This window comes from Acartia tonsa, chromosome 11, assembly GCF_053477335.1.
Source record: "Acartia tonsa isolate MP-2025a chromosome 11, ASM5347733v1, whole genome shotgun sequence".
NCBI lineage: Eukaryota > Metazoa > Arthropoda > Copepoda > Calanoida > Acartiidae > Acartia > Acartia tonsa.
This window is the reverse complement of record NC_137270.1, coordinates 35,113,802-35,134,301: the sequence shown is the minus strand read 5'-3', so window position 1 is coordinate 35,134,301 and position 20,500 is coordinate 35,113,802. Positions and strand designations below refer to the sequence as shown.

The 20,500-nt window shown below is 29.0% G+C and overlaps 1 protein-coding gene across 4 annotated transcripts in view; it reads left to right on the top strand.

Moving 5' to 3' along the window:
• LOC145331020 (voltage-dependent calcium channel type A subunit alpha-1-like) overlaps window positions 1-20,500 on the top strand; it is a 172,473-nt gene that overhangs the window by 91,749 nt on the left and 60,224 nt on the right. For 3 of the 4 annotated variants that reach the window (XM_080175615.1, XM_080175613.1, XM_080175616.1), the window contains exons 23-27: window positions 2,969-3,055; window positions 5,727-5,838; window positions 16,705-16,813; window positions 17,006-17,078; window positions 18,953-18,961. In XM_080175615.1, the coding sequence (XP_080031741.1) occupies window positions 2,969-3,055; window positions 5,727-5,838; window positions 16,705-16,813; window positions 17,006-17,078; window positions 18,953-18,961 (390 nt within the window). The remainder of the gene's footprint in view (window positions 1-2,968; window positions 3,056-5,726; window positions 5,839-16,704; window positions 16,814-17,005; window positions 17,079-18,952; window positions 18,962-20,500) is intronic. The other variant, XM_080175614.1, reaches the window with a different exon arrangement.

The following is a 20,500-nucleotide window of genomic DNA, read 5'->3' as shown; positions in this document are numbered from 1 at the left end:
CTGCTAGCTTTGTTTATCTTTCACAAATTATAATCCTATCAAAGCCCTTTAAGTTTAAGCCTTAAATAAAACAACTTAACTGTCTGAAGTTTGGTTTGATGTTAATCATATATAATCAAGAATGACTTATCTTAGCATTTATACATGCTGAACTATATTTCTATCTTTGAATCCAAATTTTAGATAGACATTTGTATATTACAACAATGTAATCAAATCATAACATCAATTATTTGATGTCCAATTTTGGTTTTAGGTATTAACCTAATTCCAGATTGTACTGAGCTAGTTATTTAGATATTTCAATCAAGTAAAACACAAGTTTATCAGGAAGGGAGGGAACAATGGGCTGTTTATTACACTAGTCACCATAGCCATATAATGTTTTTTTATTGTTTGCTTAACAGTTTTGGGGACTTTCATTGAATTTTGATTGGTTGGTTCATTTAGTTGAGTGTTTAAACATTTTAACCACTAATTTAGTGCATCATTATTGGGGATGAAAATCAAATTTATTGTTAATTGTTTAACCCTTTATATCCCTGCAAATATGTACATTCTGTCTCTGTCATTTTAATTCCAATGTTAGAAATTATCCGGACCAATTAGATTTTATACACATGGCATAATTGTCTCATATAACAAATTACACTTTTATTTAGAGCTAGAAAAATATAATTCAAACCTTTTTGTGGTCAAAAATTAACAAATTCAAAAAGGTTTCATAAATGAATAGGTTATAAAGGAAAAATAGATATACCCAAATAAGATTTTTTAAGATATCTTTTTGTTTTGTTTAAATTGGCATTTTAAACATAGAGAAATAGAAAAACAGACAATGAGAAATGGATTTCAACCAGAATTCTATTTAATAACTTACAAAGTTTGAAATCAGACTTTCAAATTGTTTTATGCTTTGCTGAGTTAGTTCATATAAATTAAACTACTTTCTAAACAACCAAAAAAATTTTTTTAATAGGCTGTTTGTATTGGTTATGGTTGTAAATATCAGATTTACATACATTTTCCATAACACTTTCATGTTTGTCAGTGTAGTGTCATTGTAGTGCCTTTATATCTTTGATAAATAATTGGTAATGTTTATTTTTGTTCCAAAATACCAAATAGTTTTTTCAGCAGTTTTTAAAAAACATCAAAAAATAAAGGAAAGAGTATTTAAGAGGAAGAGAGAGACGGAGAGCGAGTATTTTTGAGAAAGAGAGAGGGAGAGAGACCGGATTGAACTTTCCAATTGAAATCATTTAAATTTACTTCTAACGTAATGGTCTTTTTGTCTCTGTCTTTTCCCCTCTTTTATTCACATAACTTAAATTGAAAATAGGAAAGTGTATTTAAATTTTTTGTCGGAAACAATTACATTTGTCTTTTAAACGAATATAATTGGGTAATAAGTTATTTTTTAGTTAATTATCAGTAGCACAGCTAATATTTAAAGAGCAACGGTAAAAATTCAAGTAGTTTCTTTTTTTATTGATAGATTTTAGAAATTGCAATTTTTTAAAAATCATTTGCTTAAAATTTAATTGCGCTATAAAACATCAAAGATTGGGTTAAATGCAATTTATTGACTTGCATCAAGTTAATTCTTCTTTCTCTGTGCTCTTGACTTTATAGCTTTTTTCTCTTACATGAGATACATGAAAGAAACAAGTAGCAATTGGTACAGTCATGTAAAAGACTGTTTTCTTCAGGTGATTTCTCTTTTAAGAGATTTTACCCTCCCAAAAAATAGTTAAAAATCTATCCTGGACAAGTAAGTAGCTTCATTGTAAAAAAGGCTAATATATTCTCAGCGGTAAGCAAGATCCTTTGCAACAAACAAAAAATCTTACTACTTACAGGATAGGATGTTAAAATGTTAAATTTGTTGAAAAACTATCGCAGCCTTTGAACCGAATCTTTCTTGATAGAAAGTACATATGCTGCACATATGTAAATATCCTTCCTCTATCTGTTAGAAAAGATTGAATTTAATATGGCCAAAATTGGAAACTAAAGGATGCACTTCTGATAAAGGTTATCGAACTCCAATATAAGAAACTAGGATGACATAATGTATAAGAAGCAAATCTAAAATATCTTTTTTACTACTTAATGGACTAATGATACGACAAAATGTGGCAAAAAGTAAACATTTCAATTAAAAATTGTAGTAGACAGTTAAAAGAAAAGAGTAAATAATAATATAGATACTTAATGTTTTGTGTATCTTCACAAGACATTTCAGAATTTTATCCTTGATAAGTTTTAAAAAGATTTTAGACATACAGCCATGCATATCAGAGTAGCTTTGCTACTAAACAAGAAAAAAATGTGTATGTATAAGCTTATTACTATTCTCCGAGTTTCTAACTGTCTTATTAAGTTTACCTTACTCTAGAGATTGTTTATTTCATTAATTGGCCCACAAAATGATTATTTTAATAGATAACAAAGATATTTTAAACTAGTTTAACTAATTTTAGGTGAAGCTTTTTATGAATCTTGGCCTTTTATACAAATTATTCGTAACCTATTTTTACTTTTTATGCATTTGGATTTGTACACATAATTTTTTTATGATTTATGGGTTACATCAATTAGTCAGATCTTAGAACATCTGATTTTTACAACATTTTTCTTGTAAAGCTGTAATTTAATTGACAAACGTCTTATTGAAGTCCAACTGCTCTAAATTAAATACCTACAAAATCCTATATATTAAAGTAAATAAGATATTCTAAAGGACTAAACCTTTCGTCCAGAGAAGGTTTTAGCAATAAAAGGGGGAGAAGGGTGACGACTGAGTAAGATGATACAACAACCCCCCTTTAAGATATGGCCCTAATTTCTATTTCTAATTAATAAAAATAATAAGTATTGGGGTGGTACTAACCTACAGATACTGAAGTATAAAACGTAAAATATATACATCATTCTTAACTAAGTTCTATGTTATGTTTTTCAGTTGTTCGGTGGTACCTTCAATTTCGAGTCTGGAACTCCCGCCACAAACTTTGATTCGATTGCCGTGGCCATGTTGACTGTTTTTCAGGTAAACAAAGATCAGCTGATGGTAAATCATGGTATTCGTATTGCCGCGTACAATTGTGAAAAGTATAATATCGTCTTTGTGTTGAAATAGAATTAAGCAAACAAATGCTATTTTGATACAACAAATAAGATTAGATATTGTATAGTTGAATTTTGAGTAGTTTATTGTTTGTCCGTTAATATCTCGATAACCACAAAAGCAATTGAGTTCTCAATAGAAAAGATTCACTTAGCTCCTGTGAATATATTACGATAATTCATTAAGTATAATTGAAACTAATAATTGTATTACAGAAGGGATAATTTTGTGTATCATCACAGGGGATGTACATCAATTTATCGGCCATTGTCTTACCCCTTTAAATCCCTGGGACTATTCTATAAAAGATAATTCATATTTGCTCTATATACATGAATACATACAATATATTTTGTAACGGAGGAGAAATTGGGTTAATCGTTGTCATGTTGATAAATTCACACCAAAATTAAACTATAATGCAGGGAAAAATCGATATCTATAATACAAAGTAGAACGATGTCTGTCTGTCTGTCTGTTTGTCTTCCCCTCAAAAAAAATATTTTTAAAAATTTTTCTTTTAAATCTAAAATACGAAAAATTGGATTGATTAAACCTCTTGGGGCAAAGTCCCTAGAGGCTTGGGGCGAAGCCGCTAGTAATATTTATTACATTCAAGTTTCTAGTAAGGTTTTATAGGTAGGTAACTGCGGAAACATAGATGAAAAAAAGGAAGCTTTTTATGGTGCCAATAAAAATGACGTCATACAATACAACTGACCAATAATAGGCCAATACACAGTCCAAATTATTAATGGCAGGCCAGAATAAATTTTTATTGGCCAATGGTAGGCCAGTATTACATCATTTTTTATAGGCACTATAAAAAGCTTCCGGCTGAAGACTTGAACTATCAAATGTTAGGAATGAAGTTAATTGTTTTTTATTCACATATTTGGATTAGCCATATCATTAAATCAGGAGGTATGTATGTCTCACGATTTAGAACCAGTTTATGAAAATCATTCTTTGTAGCTTTTTAACATTGTTGGATATATTAAATTTTCTAACATAAGCCGATTCCTATCTCCTGAAAATGAAAGACGGGTTAATTTTACACAGATTACTAAATCTAAAATTAGAACGGCTATGTCATTTTCCTTCTTACATATTTTAGCTGGAAAAAAAAGGATATAAGAAGGATGGTCAGAATCAATACATCATTACTTGGATGTTGCACCAGATTTTTATGCAGGGATCGGAAGCCGCGCGTAAGCCGCGTGTAAGACTCAGTGAAATCGTCATTTTATCACTATAAAATTTAGCTGGATGTATAATACTGTCTCTTTAGTAGACAATCCTTCTTTCAAAAATTTCTTTTTCTGCTTACAAGTAGGTTTAAAAATGAGGCTTATGCGCGGCTGAGTCGCGGCTTCCGAACCCTGTTTTTATGTACTCTGAGTGATAAAAAATGCTCGCAGCTGTATAAAATACCTCCTCATCCACATTCTTTATTCCATCCCCTCCTCTCCAACTAGATGAACGTACTGATGAATAAAAGAGGTTCATATTTGCAAGCTAAATTGGCTATAAATTTTCCTTTGTCAATATATCCACGTATATCCCTTATCCATGACGGCCAAGCATACGAATCGACATTACCATGAATCGAAATAGTACTAAAAGTGCATAGCCCGGCCCCTTATTGCATAAAGTCTTTGTCTCCCAAAAATAAATAAGAAGGGTATCAACTAAATCTCTAAAGAAATTGATTAACACTATTTGCTTGTGGATTTTTAAATAAATTTTCCTTCATTCTGTTCTATAACTCAGAAATATTCATCTATTTACATATCTTCCTTTTAAGGAAAAAAGTGTCTAAACCCACTGCTACGACTACGGCTACACATTTAAAGATCCAGCTCTTGTCTTTAAGATGTTCCGTCACTTCTGCGTATTTTTTCTTTCTCATTATCACTAATGTTCCATGGATGTTTTTAGGCTATTACATTTTAGATCGTTTTTTTACAGCTCAGTATCTCTCAGATTATTTTGTTTATTTTCAAGAGAGATGGTTTTAGGCTAATGATCATTCACCCTTCAACCAATAATTAGGTCTGTAAAGTCTAAGGGCGTAGCCACTGGTGTTTCAAATTATCAAAAAACACAAACATAAAATCGCTGTTTAATGCTGTTTTGAACCATTTGCGAAAGTGAGTGGACAGCTATGTATTAATGTATGAATATGTTTTTCTTTTTTTCTGGATCATTTACTCTATTGTCATGAATAAGAAAGGAAAACGGGGTAACTTTACACAACAACAATAAACAACTTTTTTTAACAGTATGGCTTCGACAAATTAATATTCGCTGGATATACTGAAAAATCATGTATAGCATCGTATTACAGACAATTTCCCAAGACTGGTATTAATCTTAAAATTTTTCAGATTAATTTCCATGGAAAGTTGTCTATAATATGATGCGATGGATAGTTATAATAGATTCTAATTCTGATAATGTAGGTCAGATACTAGTTCAGACTGGTTTAATCCTATCCTTTTCTTATCTATCTTGGAATCAAATCCCAGGGTGGGGCCCTGACTGGTCTAATCTACTCATATCTATTTCTAATCTAACCAATTTTTTATAGATTCTAACTGGTGAGGACTGGAACGAGGTGATGTATCTTGGAATTCAATCCCAGGGTGGGGCCCAGACTGGTCTTATCTACTGCAGCTACTTCATCTTTCTAACTATGTTTGGTAAGATAATAAAGCTTTAATTATAAAAAGGCAATTTCTTTCAAAGTACTTTGTAAAGCAATAAACCCCTCCCTTTTATTTTTTTCCTTCCGCATAGAATAAAGGTTTTATTCTATGCGGAAGGCCCTAACCCTGCAGGGTTTATATAAGAATTGAATGAACCCTGCGGGGCTACCCATTACCCAAAATAACCTAGCCCAACCTGACCTAAAATAATAAACAAACAAAAGAAAAACTAATCCCCTACTCTTATTTTCATTTTTTCCCTCAAAAATAAGAGGAATTTCATGTAAAGATTCCCATGACCAAATAACATCTATTCTATATAACTAACTTTAATTCCTTTCCTCCGTTCATAGCCTCTTATTAAATAGATAGATAGATAGATAGATTGATAGATAAATTTATAGATAGATTTATAGATAGATTTATAGATAGATTGATAGATAGATTTATAGATAGATTGATAGATAGATTGATAGATAGATTGATAGATAGATTGAGAGATAGATTGATGGATAAATTGACAGATAGATTGATAGATACATTGATAAATAGATTGATAGATAGATTGATAGATAGATTGATAGATAGATAGATAGATAGATAGATAGATAGATAGATTGATGGATAGATTGACAGATAGATTGATAGATAGATTAATTGATAGATTGATAGATAGAATGATAGATAGATTAATAGATAGATTGATAGATAGATTGATAGATAGATTGATAGATAGATTTATAGATAGATTGATAGATAGATTGATAGATAGATTGATAGATAGATTGATAGATAGATTGATAGATAGATTGATAGATAAATTGATAGATAGATTGATAGATAGATTGATAGATAGATTGATAGATAGTTTGATAGATAGATTGATAGATAGATTGATAGATAGGTTGATAGATAGATTGATAGATAGATTAATAGATAGATTGATAGATAGATTTATAGATAGATTGATAGATAGATTGATAGATAGATTGATAGATAGATTGATAGATAGATTGATAGATAGATTGATAGATAGATTGATAGATAGATTGATAGATAGATTGATAGATAGATTGATAGATAGATTGATAGATAGATTGATAGATAGATTGATAGATAGATTGATAGATAGATTGATAGATAGATTGATAGATAGATTGATTGATAGATAGATTGATAGATAGATTGATAGATAGATTGATAGATAGATTGATAGATAGATTGATAGATAGATTGATAGATAGATTGATAGATAGATTGATAGATAGATTGATAGATAGATTGATAGATAGATTGATAGATAGATTGATAGATAGATTGATAGATAGATTGATAGATAGATTGATAGATAGATTGATAGATAGATTGATAGATAGATTGATAGATAGATTGATAGATAGATTGATAGATAGATTGATAGATAGATTGATAGATAGATTGATAGATAGATTGATAGATAGATTGATAGATAGATTGATAGATAGATTGATAGATAGATTGATAGATAGATTGATAGATAGATTGATAGATAGATTGATAGATAGATTGATAGATAGATTGATAGATAGATTGATAGATAGATTGATAGATAGATTGATAGATAGATTGATAGATAGATTGATAGATAGATTGATAGATAGATTGATAGATAGATTGATAGATAGATTGATAGATAGATTGATAGATAGATTGATAGATAGATTGATAGATAGATTGATAGATAGATTGATAGATAGATTGATAGATAGATTGATAGATAGATTGATAGATAGATTGATAGATAGATTGATAGATAGATTGATAGATAGATTGATAGATAGATTGATAGATAGATTGATAGATAGATTGATAGATAGATTGATAGATAGATTGATAGATAGATTGATAGATAGATTGATAGATAGATTGATAGATAGATTGATAGATAGATTGATAGATAGATTGATAGATAGATTGATAGATAGATTGATAGATAGATTGATAGATAGATTGATAGATAGATTGATAGATAGATTGATAGATAGATTGATAGATAGATTGATAGATAGATTGATAGATAGATTGATAGATAGATTGATAGATAGATTGATAGATAGATTGATAGATAGATTGATAGATAGATTGATAGATAGATTGATAGATAGATTAATAGATAGATTGATAGATAGATTGATAGATAGATTGATAGATAGATTGATAGATAGATTGATAGATAGATTGATAGATAGATTGATAGATAGATTGATAGATAGATTGATAGATAGATTGATAGATAGATTGATACATAGATTGATAGATAGATTGATAGATAGATTGATAGATAGATTGATAGATAGATTGATAGATAGATTGATAGATAGATTGATAGATAGATTGATAGATAGATTGATAGATAGATTGATAGATAGATTGATAGATAGATTGATAGATAGATTAATAGATAGATTGATAGATAGATAGATTGATAGATAGATTAATAGATAGATTGATAGATAGATTGATAGATAGATTGATAGATAGATTGATAGATAGATAGACATACCATTCATTTTATTTAGTGAAACTACAACCAAAGTTAAGAGGAACAAAAATTTGTCATGCAAAAACCTGCAAAAAACAGGAAACCAAATTAGTGCAAACTTTTCTGCACTAATCCCCAACCTCAATATTTCATTTCTTTTCAGTAGCAAAACAACTCTACTGTGTTGGTTGTACGTTCAGTACAGCATGTTTTGTGTTCTAATTTCCTAATTTGAATTTCACACGCAGGAAGAGTCAAATAAGAATAGTGAATAGAAAGACTACTTAAACAAAACCAGAAAAATATAAGAATTTTATAAAATAAAAAAGGGTTAAAAAATGATTAGTAGATGTTCTACAATGTAGAAGTTTCCAATCTTCTTCTCTTGTAATTACTCTCAATTGGTCAGTTCTTCCAATCTACTTTCTTTACCTACATTATTCTATTGGTCAGGGGTTCTTAACCTGGGAGACCTGCTGTGGATATGAGTACGGCCTATACTAGTTCAACCAAAGCCTTAAGATTGAATTTTAAGGTCCAGCTTCCACCAGAGACACGTCTTGAACGGACGTGTTCAGTTCATGGAAAAAGCTGTGCTTCTGTTTTATTTCAACACCCTTGTTTGTTTGTGTGACTAAATCTTACATAATAACACACATACAACATAGAAATGCATTTTCTTATATTCTTCAAATTCGAAGCTTTTCTATAATTAGGGTACATAGGTGATCCGTCTACATGTCCGTCCGTCATGGTTACCTCTTTTCGTCATATTGTCATATCTGTATGTCAATTTAAAACATGTTTATTTTTAGCTTTTTAACAACACATTTTTATGTGATATTTTTATCCGCTTGATCTGATTTTCGGAATACTGATTCCTAGGACAACAAAGTACAATTTTATAAGCGAAGCATCTCTATAATCAAGTCCTAGAAATGTCAGTATGGCCCAAACATTATCCTGTATTCATTCAGTTTTTAAACAAGTTTTCTTACAATTTGTTTCGGCTTTTATACATTTATATCCTGATTATTCAGTTCTGACACTCTACAAGTGTTAATGTTCGCTTGTCCTACCATTTCAGATGTCATGTTGTCATCCTTGTTCTATTGCAACATCCTTTCTTTGCTGGAAAACTTTGTCTGTCGTTTAATAACATGAATGGGAGAAGAAAATACAGCTGGAATTTTACTTTATTGAAAATACTTTTGTATAAGCAAAAATTCATGTTTTGATTTTTTATTCAAAATAGTAAATAAAGTACATCTAAATTGTAGAAATTTGTACACATGTATAACGTGGAACTTTTCTCTCCAGTTTTAATCTAAATGATTTATGTCTACTTAATAAAATTAGATCAAAGTACCTGGTAATTAAATAATCTAATTTCTATCTTTGTAAAATAAAAAGACGTATAACCACTGCGAATTTTAAAAGAAAAAAAGTTGACCCTTAAAATTCCACCTTGAAGTGATACTTTTCTAATAGTTTATAGTCCACTAAGTCGTAAGCAGTAAAAATTTAAATCCATTAAGTCCCTTCTAACGAGTTATTGGCAACTTTTTGCACACATTTTCGCAAACGGCAATTATTTCCTTTATTTGGAGTTTTTGTTAATAACATTTTCATAAAAGTTTTCAGTAATAATCATTTAAGATCCATTGTTGAGAAGAAATGACTGAAAAAGTGTGTTTCCATGCAAAATAAGCTTAAAATCTAATGATTTTAAAAATTAGCGATTTAATAGTAAAAAAAAAATATTTTTAACTTTTTGATAGCCTGAATATGTTTAATTTAGTTTTTTTATATAATCTATTATTTAAAAAGACAGGCATATTCTTTCAGATTTGAAAAAAATTAAAAAAATTAAAAATCGGAATTAATCAAAATCAATCTATAGCCTTTAAAAAATACTTTTAATATTTTTAACCTATATAATCAATAAAATCAATGGAAAATAAAATATTTTTATAAAACAAACTTTTGGAAAAGGTTTAAGATAACTTCATAAAAGTAGCATTTAAGTAGGATATTTTTCTTGTCTTTTAAAAAAATGCAAATTAAACATAGTTAACGACTATTTAATTAGCAAGAATGGTAATAAAATATTTCAATAACTGCTTAAACCTTTTTGTGGCCATGTTATTTACTTAAACAGAAATTCTATTTTGTCAGAAATTTAAAAATAATGAAGTATTTTCAAAAAAGCTTTCAAAAGAAACGTAATTTTATCAAACTTCCTCAAGGTTTATAGAGGGTATTGTTGTAAAATGTTAATTATCAAAATAAAATCTTCAATTTACAACGTTTAAAACACCTAAAAGTAAATTCTAAGCAAAATTAGATTTATTTCCTAGATTTAGAGTAGCTGCGCTACTGAAAAAAAACATCTAGTATTAAAACCAATCAGCTGATCAAATTGCTATAGACATCATTTGTTGGGTTGTTATTAACTGAAACATTTATTTTCTTTTTAATTCTAAAACGATGCTTGCCATGCTAAAAACGCTACGCCCCCAGCAATCATTATGGGCACTAGAATTTAATCCCCTCTATTTTTTAATTTAAGTTTTACAAAAAAAAACAAGGACCACATCTCTGTTCAGCGGATAACGAGTTCCTTTGCTAGAGACAGATATACATACATCCTGTTATTTCCATATAAGGACTAGCGGCTACATACCCTTAAATCCTCTAGGGACACTTGGGGATAGGAAGGGGAGGGAGGGGGGGGGGGGTGGAGAGTCGCAACTACACTTAAGATCATAGTTTTTCAAAAATTTTAGAGGGTTATTTTTTGTTAGGAGCAATTTTGGATCATGGAAAGAAAACAAAGTCATTCCTAATTAGGACAGAAGTCACTGGAAATTGATCTAAGGAAGGCTACTTATGTCCTTCATCTAACAAAATCTAACTTAAGGGAGGTGACTTATGTCCTTTGTCTGACAAATTCTTACATTAGGAAGGCTGCTTATGTCCTTCATCTTGCAAAACTTAGCTTTTCTGTCCTTTACATTGCAAAACCTCACAAAACATAGCTTTTCTGTCCTTCACATAGCAAATTCTTGCAAAACATAGCAAATTCTAGCAACACATAGCAAATTCTTGCAAAACATATCAAATTCTTGCAAAACATAACAAATTCTTGCAAAACATAGCAAATTCTAACAAAACATAGCAAATTCTTGCAAAACATAGCAAATTCTTGGAAAACTTAGCTTTTCTGTCCTTCACATAGCTAATTCTTGCAAAACATAGCAAATTCTTACAAAACATAGAAAATTCTTGCAAAACATAGCAAATTCTTACAAAACATAGCAAATTCTTGCAAAACATAGCAAATTCTTACAAAACATAGCAAATTCTTGGAAAACTTAGCTTTTCTGTCCTTCACATAGCTAATTCTTGCAAAACATAGCAAATTCTTGCAAAACATAGCTAATTCTTGCAAAACATAGCAAATTCTTGCAAAACATAGCAAATTCTTGAAAAACTTAGCTTTTCTGTCCTTCACATAGCAAATTCTTGCAAAACATAGCATATTCTTACAAAACATAGCAAATTCTGGCAAAACATAGCAAATTCTTACAAAACATAGCAAATTCTTACAAAACATAGCAAATTCTTAGAAAACTTAGCTTTTCTGTCCTTCACATAGCTAATTCTTGCAAAACATAGCAAATTCTTACAAAACATAGCAAATTCTTGCAAAACATAGCAAATTCTTACAAAACATAGCAAATTCTTGCAAAACATAGCAAATTCTTGCAAAACATAGCAAATTCTTGGAAAACTTAGCTTTTCTGTCCTTTACATAGCTAATTCTTACAAAACATAGCAAATTCTTGCAAAACATAGCAAATTCTTACAAAACATGGCAAATTCTTGCAAAACATAGCAAATTCTTGCAATAAGGGTCCCAAACTCAATAAAAAAATGAGAATGTTTGAGAATGTTTTGCAAGAATTTGCTGTGTTTTGTAAGAATTTGCTATGTTTTGCAAGAATTTGCTATGTGAAGGACAGAAAAGCTAAGTTTTGTAAGAATTTGCTATGTTTTGTAAGAATTTGCTATGTTTTGTAAGAATTTGCTATGTTTTGCAAGAATTTGCTATGTGAAGGACAGAAAAGCTAAGTTTTCCAAGAATTTGCTATGTTTTGCAAGAATTTGCTATGTTTTGAAAGAATTTGCTATGTTTTGCAAGAATTAGCTATGTAAAGGACAGAAAAGCTAAGTTTTCCAAGAATTTGCTATGTTTTGCAAGAATTTGCTATGTTTTGTAAGAATTTGCTATGTTTTGCAAGAATTTGCTATGTTTTGTAAGAATTTGCTATGTTTTGCAAAAATTTGCTATGTTTTGTAAGAATATGCTATGTTTTGCAAGAATTTGCTATGTTTTGTAAGAATTTGCTATGTTTTGCAAGAATTTGCTATGTGAAGTACAGAAAAGCTAAGTTTTCTAAGAATTTGCTATGTTATGTAAGAATTTGCTATGTTTTGCAAGAATTTTCTATGTTTTGTAAGATTTTGCTATGTTTTGCAAGAATTTGCTATGTTTTGTAAGAATTTGCTATGTTTTGCAAGAATTAGCTATGTGAAGGACAGAAAAGCTAAGTTTTCCAAGAATTTGCTATGTTTTGCAAGAATTTGCTATGTTTTGTAAGAATTTGCTATGTTTTGCAAGAATTTGCTATGTTTTGTAAGAATTTGCTATGTTTTGCAAGAATTAGCTATGTGAAGGACAGAAAAGCTAAGTTTTCTAAGAATTTGCTATGTTTTGTAAGAATTTGCTATGTTTTGTAAGAATTTGCTATGTTTTCCAATATTTTGCTATGTGATAGACCAAAAACCAATTTTATGCAAGATTTTGCTATGTGAAGGATCAAAAAGCTAGGTTTTGTGAGGTGAAGGGAGGCTACTTATGTCCTCAATCTTGCAATATCTTTGTTAAGGGAGGCATGTTATGCCCTTCATCTAACAAATTCTCACTGAAGGAATGCTACTTATGTCCTTCCTAGGAAGGTGACTTCTGTCCTAATTTAGGAATGACTTTGTTTTCTTTCCATGATCCGCAATTTTTATATTGTGGAAATACCCTTTCCCAAAAGAGTTATAAACATGGCCAGGACTATATAAAGCTTTAATGTAAAGAAAAACCATATCTGTCTAGCAGTTAGCGAGATCCTTTGAGACAAATAGATAAATAGACATCATGTTACTGTTATATAAGGATGAAAATCAAAGACGCCCAAGCTTTATTTTGGGATTCAAATTAAAAAAAATTAAACATCAGATAAACAAATACTCAAACTCATTTATTGTCTTAAAAATATTAGTTAGTTTTTAATAATTATTTTCATACTAGAAGTACATTAAATAATGCTTTTTATGGGCGTTGAACGATTCCCCTCCCCCCCCCCCCCCCAAGTTTTTCTTTCTCATTTTCTGTGTGAGAAAGATAGAGGGCTAAAACTAAATGACAAATAACTGAGAATTTAAATTTTTTAAAGCCTCCTGTGACCGCAATTTTTGAATTAGATACTTCAAATTTTAAACTTAAGCTTTTCTTATATGTTCACATAACATATTTAAATTTCACAAAGATCCACCGCCGTTTTCCAGCTGACCGCCGACTGCGGCAGTTGCCAAATACAGCTGTGGCCGCTGATATATTTTTAGATTTCTAATATAAAATATTAATAATTAATAAAAATTTTAATAAAAAATAAAATAAAGGCAGCCGTTAGTAATATTTAGGTAAAAAAGGACCCAAAAACAAAGGTTGTTAAATAAAAGGATGAAGAAAGCGAAAATTTACTTTGACTCACTTATAGTCGGAAATTTATTATCAAACAGGGGACATACACAGAAATTTTAAGACCTCTAGCTCTAATAGTGGCTCAGATAATAGGGGAGGGGGCGTTGAACACCACCCCCTCACCCCCGACCGATAAAGATGCGGCAAGGGGCCCGACTGTTAAGGGTTAAGTAAATTATACAATATGACATTTAGTCAAATTTCAAACAAATATTTTTTCATTAATTCATTCATAAAAATCAATATTATAAATATGAACTCACAAAGAGACGTTGTATGTTATCATAATACATTTAGTCTGCTATGTAAAACAAAACAAATTTTTTTCTTCTTTCATTGCAGGGATGATTCTGGTACAGAAGAAAACAAAAAAAATTAATTATTTTTAATTTAATTTGATATTACCGTACAATATTTTTTTATATACATAATTTAAGAAATATATTCATAACATCTTCACCTGTCATAAAGACGACATATAAAATCAACATCCTGATAAGGATATTAAAGTTTATGTTAAAAATTTTTAAATATATTTTATGCTTAAGAAGGAACGAGAAGGAATTGAATATCAACATTAACTTGTTATTTTGGTTGTATATTTATCATATTTGTTTACAGTTTATTGGTAAAGTTTGGTAATACTTTATTTCGAGTCTATCATGCAGTGTAACAATATAACTATCTATATTAATATATATCCTTAACTTTACCTTTGAAATTAAAGTAATGGCCTTCAAAATGTTAGTATTTGGAAGTATGGAAATAATTAAATCATATACAAAAAAAAAACGGCTTAGCAGTTACTTTTCCAACTTTTTGTTCGATGTAGGGAAAATAGACCTACCAAGGATTACTCATGCTAAGTTTCATTTTAACAAAATTCTAATTCTATTTGCATAAAGTGTTAAAAGTAAATGTTATTAAAAATAGAAATATCACTTATATTATATGATAAAATTCGACTGAATACACAAATATGGTCACTTATAGATAAGACATGTATTATTCTGTCAATGGGAAACCAGCGGAGGAACAACCTGGTCATGCTATTTGTTTAAAAATGTACAGATTTTAGTGAAAAGGGCCTTTGAGGCATACTACAAAACAAATACTATAAGTCAGGTATGACTAGTTGAATTCATTGCGGGAAATTATATCCTATTATTAGAAAGAATCGTGTATAACAAACATAAATAAAGTTATTTGTTTGATAGAGTTTTCTTTTTAAGTTGGTGAATTTTGGGGTCCATCTAGTTGTATTATGTCTATTGTCTGGGGTAGAGGAAATAAAGTCTTGAAAATAAAGGGAACATTTAAATAGGTAAAACCCTGTAGTCCCTGAAAATAAAAGGTAAAATAATATGTAGGGAATGCATTATATGTATATAATATTGTTCACCTTGAAAATAACACACACACCAAATGTATTCATATTATTTGCATATTTAAATTTACATTTCGTGTGTGTGAGTGTGTGTTTCAGAGTTAGGGTGTGTGTGTATGTGTATAAGAAATTTTGTTCGTAGCACAGCTTTTTCATAACTTAACTTGTCTGTTGTTCTAATCCAAAGTCTACAATTAAAGTATATACAGAGTCGCATTATAGACAGCTTTCCGCGGATATTAAAATTTAAAAAATATAAGATTGAAACCTGTTTTCGGCCTCCCGGGTCTAAAAAAACCAGTATTAATATTATAATATAATATATTTTAATATTCGTGGAAAATTGTCTGCAAAACGATACTCTACAATATTTTTGAGTATTGCTGATCCAGCGGATATTAATCGGCTATACTGGAAAAAAATTATCTGAAAAAGAAATATTTTTTTGCTGGTTTATCAATTCGGACAGCCAGTTGTCACTTGTTGATGTGAAGGTTGTGGTAACTAAATTGTTTTAATATGATGTTAAGAAATATAATCCTAGGTAGGATAAGGGTTGTTCCAATACACGTTTTAAGATCTGACTTCATCTTAGGATATGAGACTTATAATAGCTTACTCATTATAAACTAATACTGTTCTGAAATGACAGGTGTCCTAACTCAATACTCCAAATAAATAACTTTAATATATGTGTTAAGATGAAGCTAGGTGACTTTAAATCATAAAAGCTATACATAATCAAATAAAAGTTCCAATAGAAATCTGGGAGTGTTTTTTTTTCTAATTATCAAGTCACTTTGCTGCATCTATTTGTAGATAATTATCCTTGTCTGAGTTTGAGTGAGTTAGCATAAGAGAAAAAGTGAGATATATAAAGGAAGATAAAAGAGAGGTAGCGAGAAAGAGAGTTACATTTCTAGAAATGAGTTTGATGACAGAAAAATTGTGAGAGTAGGAAATTTAACTCATTAACTTCATGCTGCTAATTTTTAACTTTATCTTTTAAACATTTTATATTCTTGTAATTAAATGCTACTGCAAAAATGATAACAAATATGATTAATTTCTTATGCAAATGAAAGAAAAGAAAAATTCAGCCACATTTGTTCAAATTATTTTTTTCTTCAGGTAATTACACCTTGCTAAACGTTTTCTTGGCTATTGCTGTTGATTCACTTGGTCAAGCTCAAGAGATGACTGCTCTGGAAGAAAAAGAGAAAGAGCGCGCGGAAAAGGAAAGCTGGGTTGCCAAACCTTATCACTATATTCCCAATTTTTTGTATTTCGACTTGAATGTTCTCTACTTTATCAATTATATAAACTGAAAAAAATGTATTATTAATGCAATAGTTTTAAATACTTAGATTTGTTATTTTTAATGTGGGGATAATTTTTAAATTTGACAACCCTGAAACTTTGGCGCGCAGGAGATGGTAGATGAGAGAGCAAAGTATGGACCTGTTCCTGTCAGCGACAAAGCTAGGCAGGAAGCAGAACAGAAGGTAAACCGGTTTTTAACCTTTTTGCTAAAAGTTTTCTTAATTCATCTCCATTTTACCAAAATAAGCACTTATTTTTTTATTCTAAAACATCACAATTAGAAGTTCAATTTTTCCCTTTTTATCAAAATTTTATGATTTCTATCATTGCACTTGATAATAAGCAAACAAGTTTATTTTAAAATAATTAATTGAGAATTTTCCAAATAAGATGAAAATGAAAGGTCCAGAAGTTGTTTATAAAATCCCCCCCCCCCCCTGGTTACATAATTGTTTTAACTTTGTTTGTTATGAGAGTAGTGGAGAGAGAGAGCAAGGTTGAGGCATAAATAATTCAGTTACACTTGCACTCACACATTAGAGATTATGTAGAGTAGCCACTTTAATCTTTAACCTCCCATTCCATTACAACAAAGTTAATAAAAATGCTTATCTTATTCTTATTTCCAAAAATATATAAAAAAAAACTTTCTTGCCGATTTCTAATTAATTGAACAATTGTCTTTGATTTAACTCATCATAAAATAGAGAAATGAAAGAAAAAGTGACATTTATGGGAAGACATTTATAATTTGTTGTTCATTCTTATACAATATTTTCTGGAAATATAAAACAAAAAGAAAAATATAAATACAATTGAGAAGAAACAAACTTGGTAGGATTACTACTCTAATTTATACCACACAATATAATGAAATTAAAACACAACCACTTTAAGACTTGATGCACAACACTTCATACCAAATAAAATGTAATACAATGAATGTTTTTTAAAAATTTTTATTCTTTGAGTTGTTTCAAAAGTTATGAGTTTAGTTTTTCTTCAAAAAATATTGCAAATTCATTTTCTTTTGATAGATTTTTTTTATTTAAAAAGTAAAGTAAATTCTTATGCCTATTCTCACTAAAAATATGGAAATGAAATTAAATGGAAAAATTTATGTTAAAAGCACATTTATACAATATACACACATTAACCACAGACCTACCACAGAAAAAATGATATTTAGAAATCTAAATTTTGTTTAATACTATATAGTTTTAAACAATCTTATTCTTATTCATTTTTAAACCTTAAACAAAAATAAATGCTTAAATTTTTCATTCCTTGAATTCACATGATTTTAAAATAAATTGTTTACTAAGAAAGAGATTCTACTTAAAGCTCTTTTTATTCTGACATTTTAAAATCATTCTTTTCTTTATATTTACCCTGAATTTATAATTTTGCTATTGAATTTCTATGAATTTTTACACAGAGCTAATAATCTTACATGACCATTGTCTGCTCTATTCTATTCTACAAACCATTTATAAAATATTTTCCCTTGATATTTGAATCTCCTCACTCTTGTTCCTTCTTAAACTTGGCCTTGGCACAAATATTTATGTTGGCAGACCCAGCAGGCAAAATCCTCAACATAGAAAAGAGGAATATACCTTTATACTCATCAAAGAAGATAGGTGGATAAAAATATTGGGAAGTACAAGAATAGGAATTCTAGAAATGAATTTTAAAAGTTATTGGCCAATATCATTTTTTTTTAAATCTTGAGCATTGTTTTTCTCAATCTCCCTCATTTTATATTCTATACTTTCTACAACTAATTTCTTTAATCTCAATAACTTTTATAATCCTATTATCTGTCTCTGAGAGTGTTAGAGGTAGGGCTTCAATTTTAAACCTTTTCATATTAATGCAAATTGTGCGAAATATGTATTTATTTGGGAGGAATAGATACTTAACTAATACTAATAGTTAAGAATTGAATAAAAATTTATTATACCTATTGAACATTTTTAAATTGAACACTGATAAAAAAGTGTTATTGATATTTGGTTTTCATTTTTAAAAATCTATTCCATTAATGCTTTAGGGAGGCCCGGTAATATAAAATATGTTATTATAATAAACTTATGCTATAAATAGGATTTGTTTTTCCTGAAAAATTTATATTTGTTTCCTCTTTAAAAAAAAACAATCCTGTTTATATTATGAGCAAAACGTAATCTATAAGGCTTCAGGGAATTTCAAGACATTGCATGTAAATCACTCTCTTTTTATTAATCTTATTATTTTATATGCAAGTCTTTAAATACCCTAATATTTGCTTACATAAAAAATGCTGTCCTGTCATTTTTGACAAGAAATTTTTGCTTTTCATTTAACTTTGGCTTATTATACTAAAGACCTAAATTAATATTTTTACATAGAAGCTTTTCAAAGTTTTTTCTTTTGGGTCCAATTTTTTAAAGGTCTTGAACTTTTTAGTCATTGATTTTATGAGATATAATTTTTTTGCTGGTAGTTTAAATATTTGTGTTTTTAAACAGTGAACTTTTTTAGTTCCATATGATTTTGTAAATATTAAATGAAATAATTAGATTTAAATCTTTTAATCAGCTAACAAAACAAGCTGACCTTGATTATAGATAATAAATGATGATTTAGATTCTAAAAAGCAATGAAAAAAAAAACAGTTTTTTGAATACTATTATTTCAATACTTTTTACAGCATGATTTTTTTAAAGCCATAGTTTCTTGTTAAAATTTACATATACAATAATCTGTTAATTCTGTTGATTGTTTTTCAGAATCTAAATCTCTGATCCTGCTAAGAATATATTTTGGCCAATAAGACGGGCTAAACTGTGAGAATTCCCTGTATAACGGGTTAATGAAAAGTGTGATGAATTAGATTATAAGTTTTATACAACTTATGCATCCAAACAAATTTGGGTCAAACAGTTGGGCATACTACAAGGGATTATGTAAGGTGTACTGTTTACTCTTACTTACAGGTGTTTACAAGTAGTGCAGTTACTCAATACTAAAGACTAGTTCTACAGTTGATAAATAAACTGCATTAGTAATGTTAACATATTCATTGGAAAAAAGATTTTGGCTCTTTTTTTATGTACACATTTGGCATTTCTCTCATAGTGTTTAAAAGAGAAGTAATCATTTATAATGGTAAGTCTGATTATCCAGAAAAATATTTTGGGTTGATAGCAGAACTTGTCATAGTATTAATAATTTATAAATATTACCTAACAAATTATTTTTCAAATCTTAAACCAAAAGCCTTTGTTAATTATCTTATGGATCGCTAGATCATCTTACTTTCATAAAATTAATAAATTTGTGATCTTAATTAAAAGGTAAAGGGTTATAGTTTCTTTAAAATTTAGTACAAAGTGCAATACTTTTTATTTAAATACTTAGTTTAAAATTCAATTTGAATAATTGACGTAAAATGTGTGTATAATCTTTCTAAGCCTCCTCCTAATGCCTAGCTTTGACAAAATTCAATTTGCCTAAATGTAGCTCCCATGACAGCAGAGGGACAGGGACAAGTTTTCAAAAAACATATTATAGAAGGGTTTGAAAATAATGTTACACATTTTGTATGAAGTAATAAATC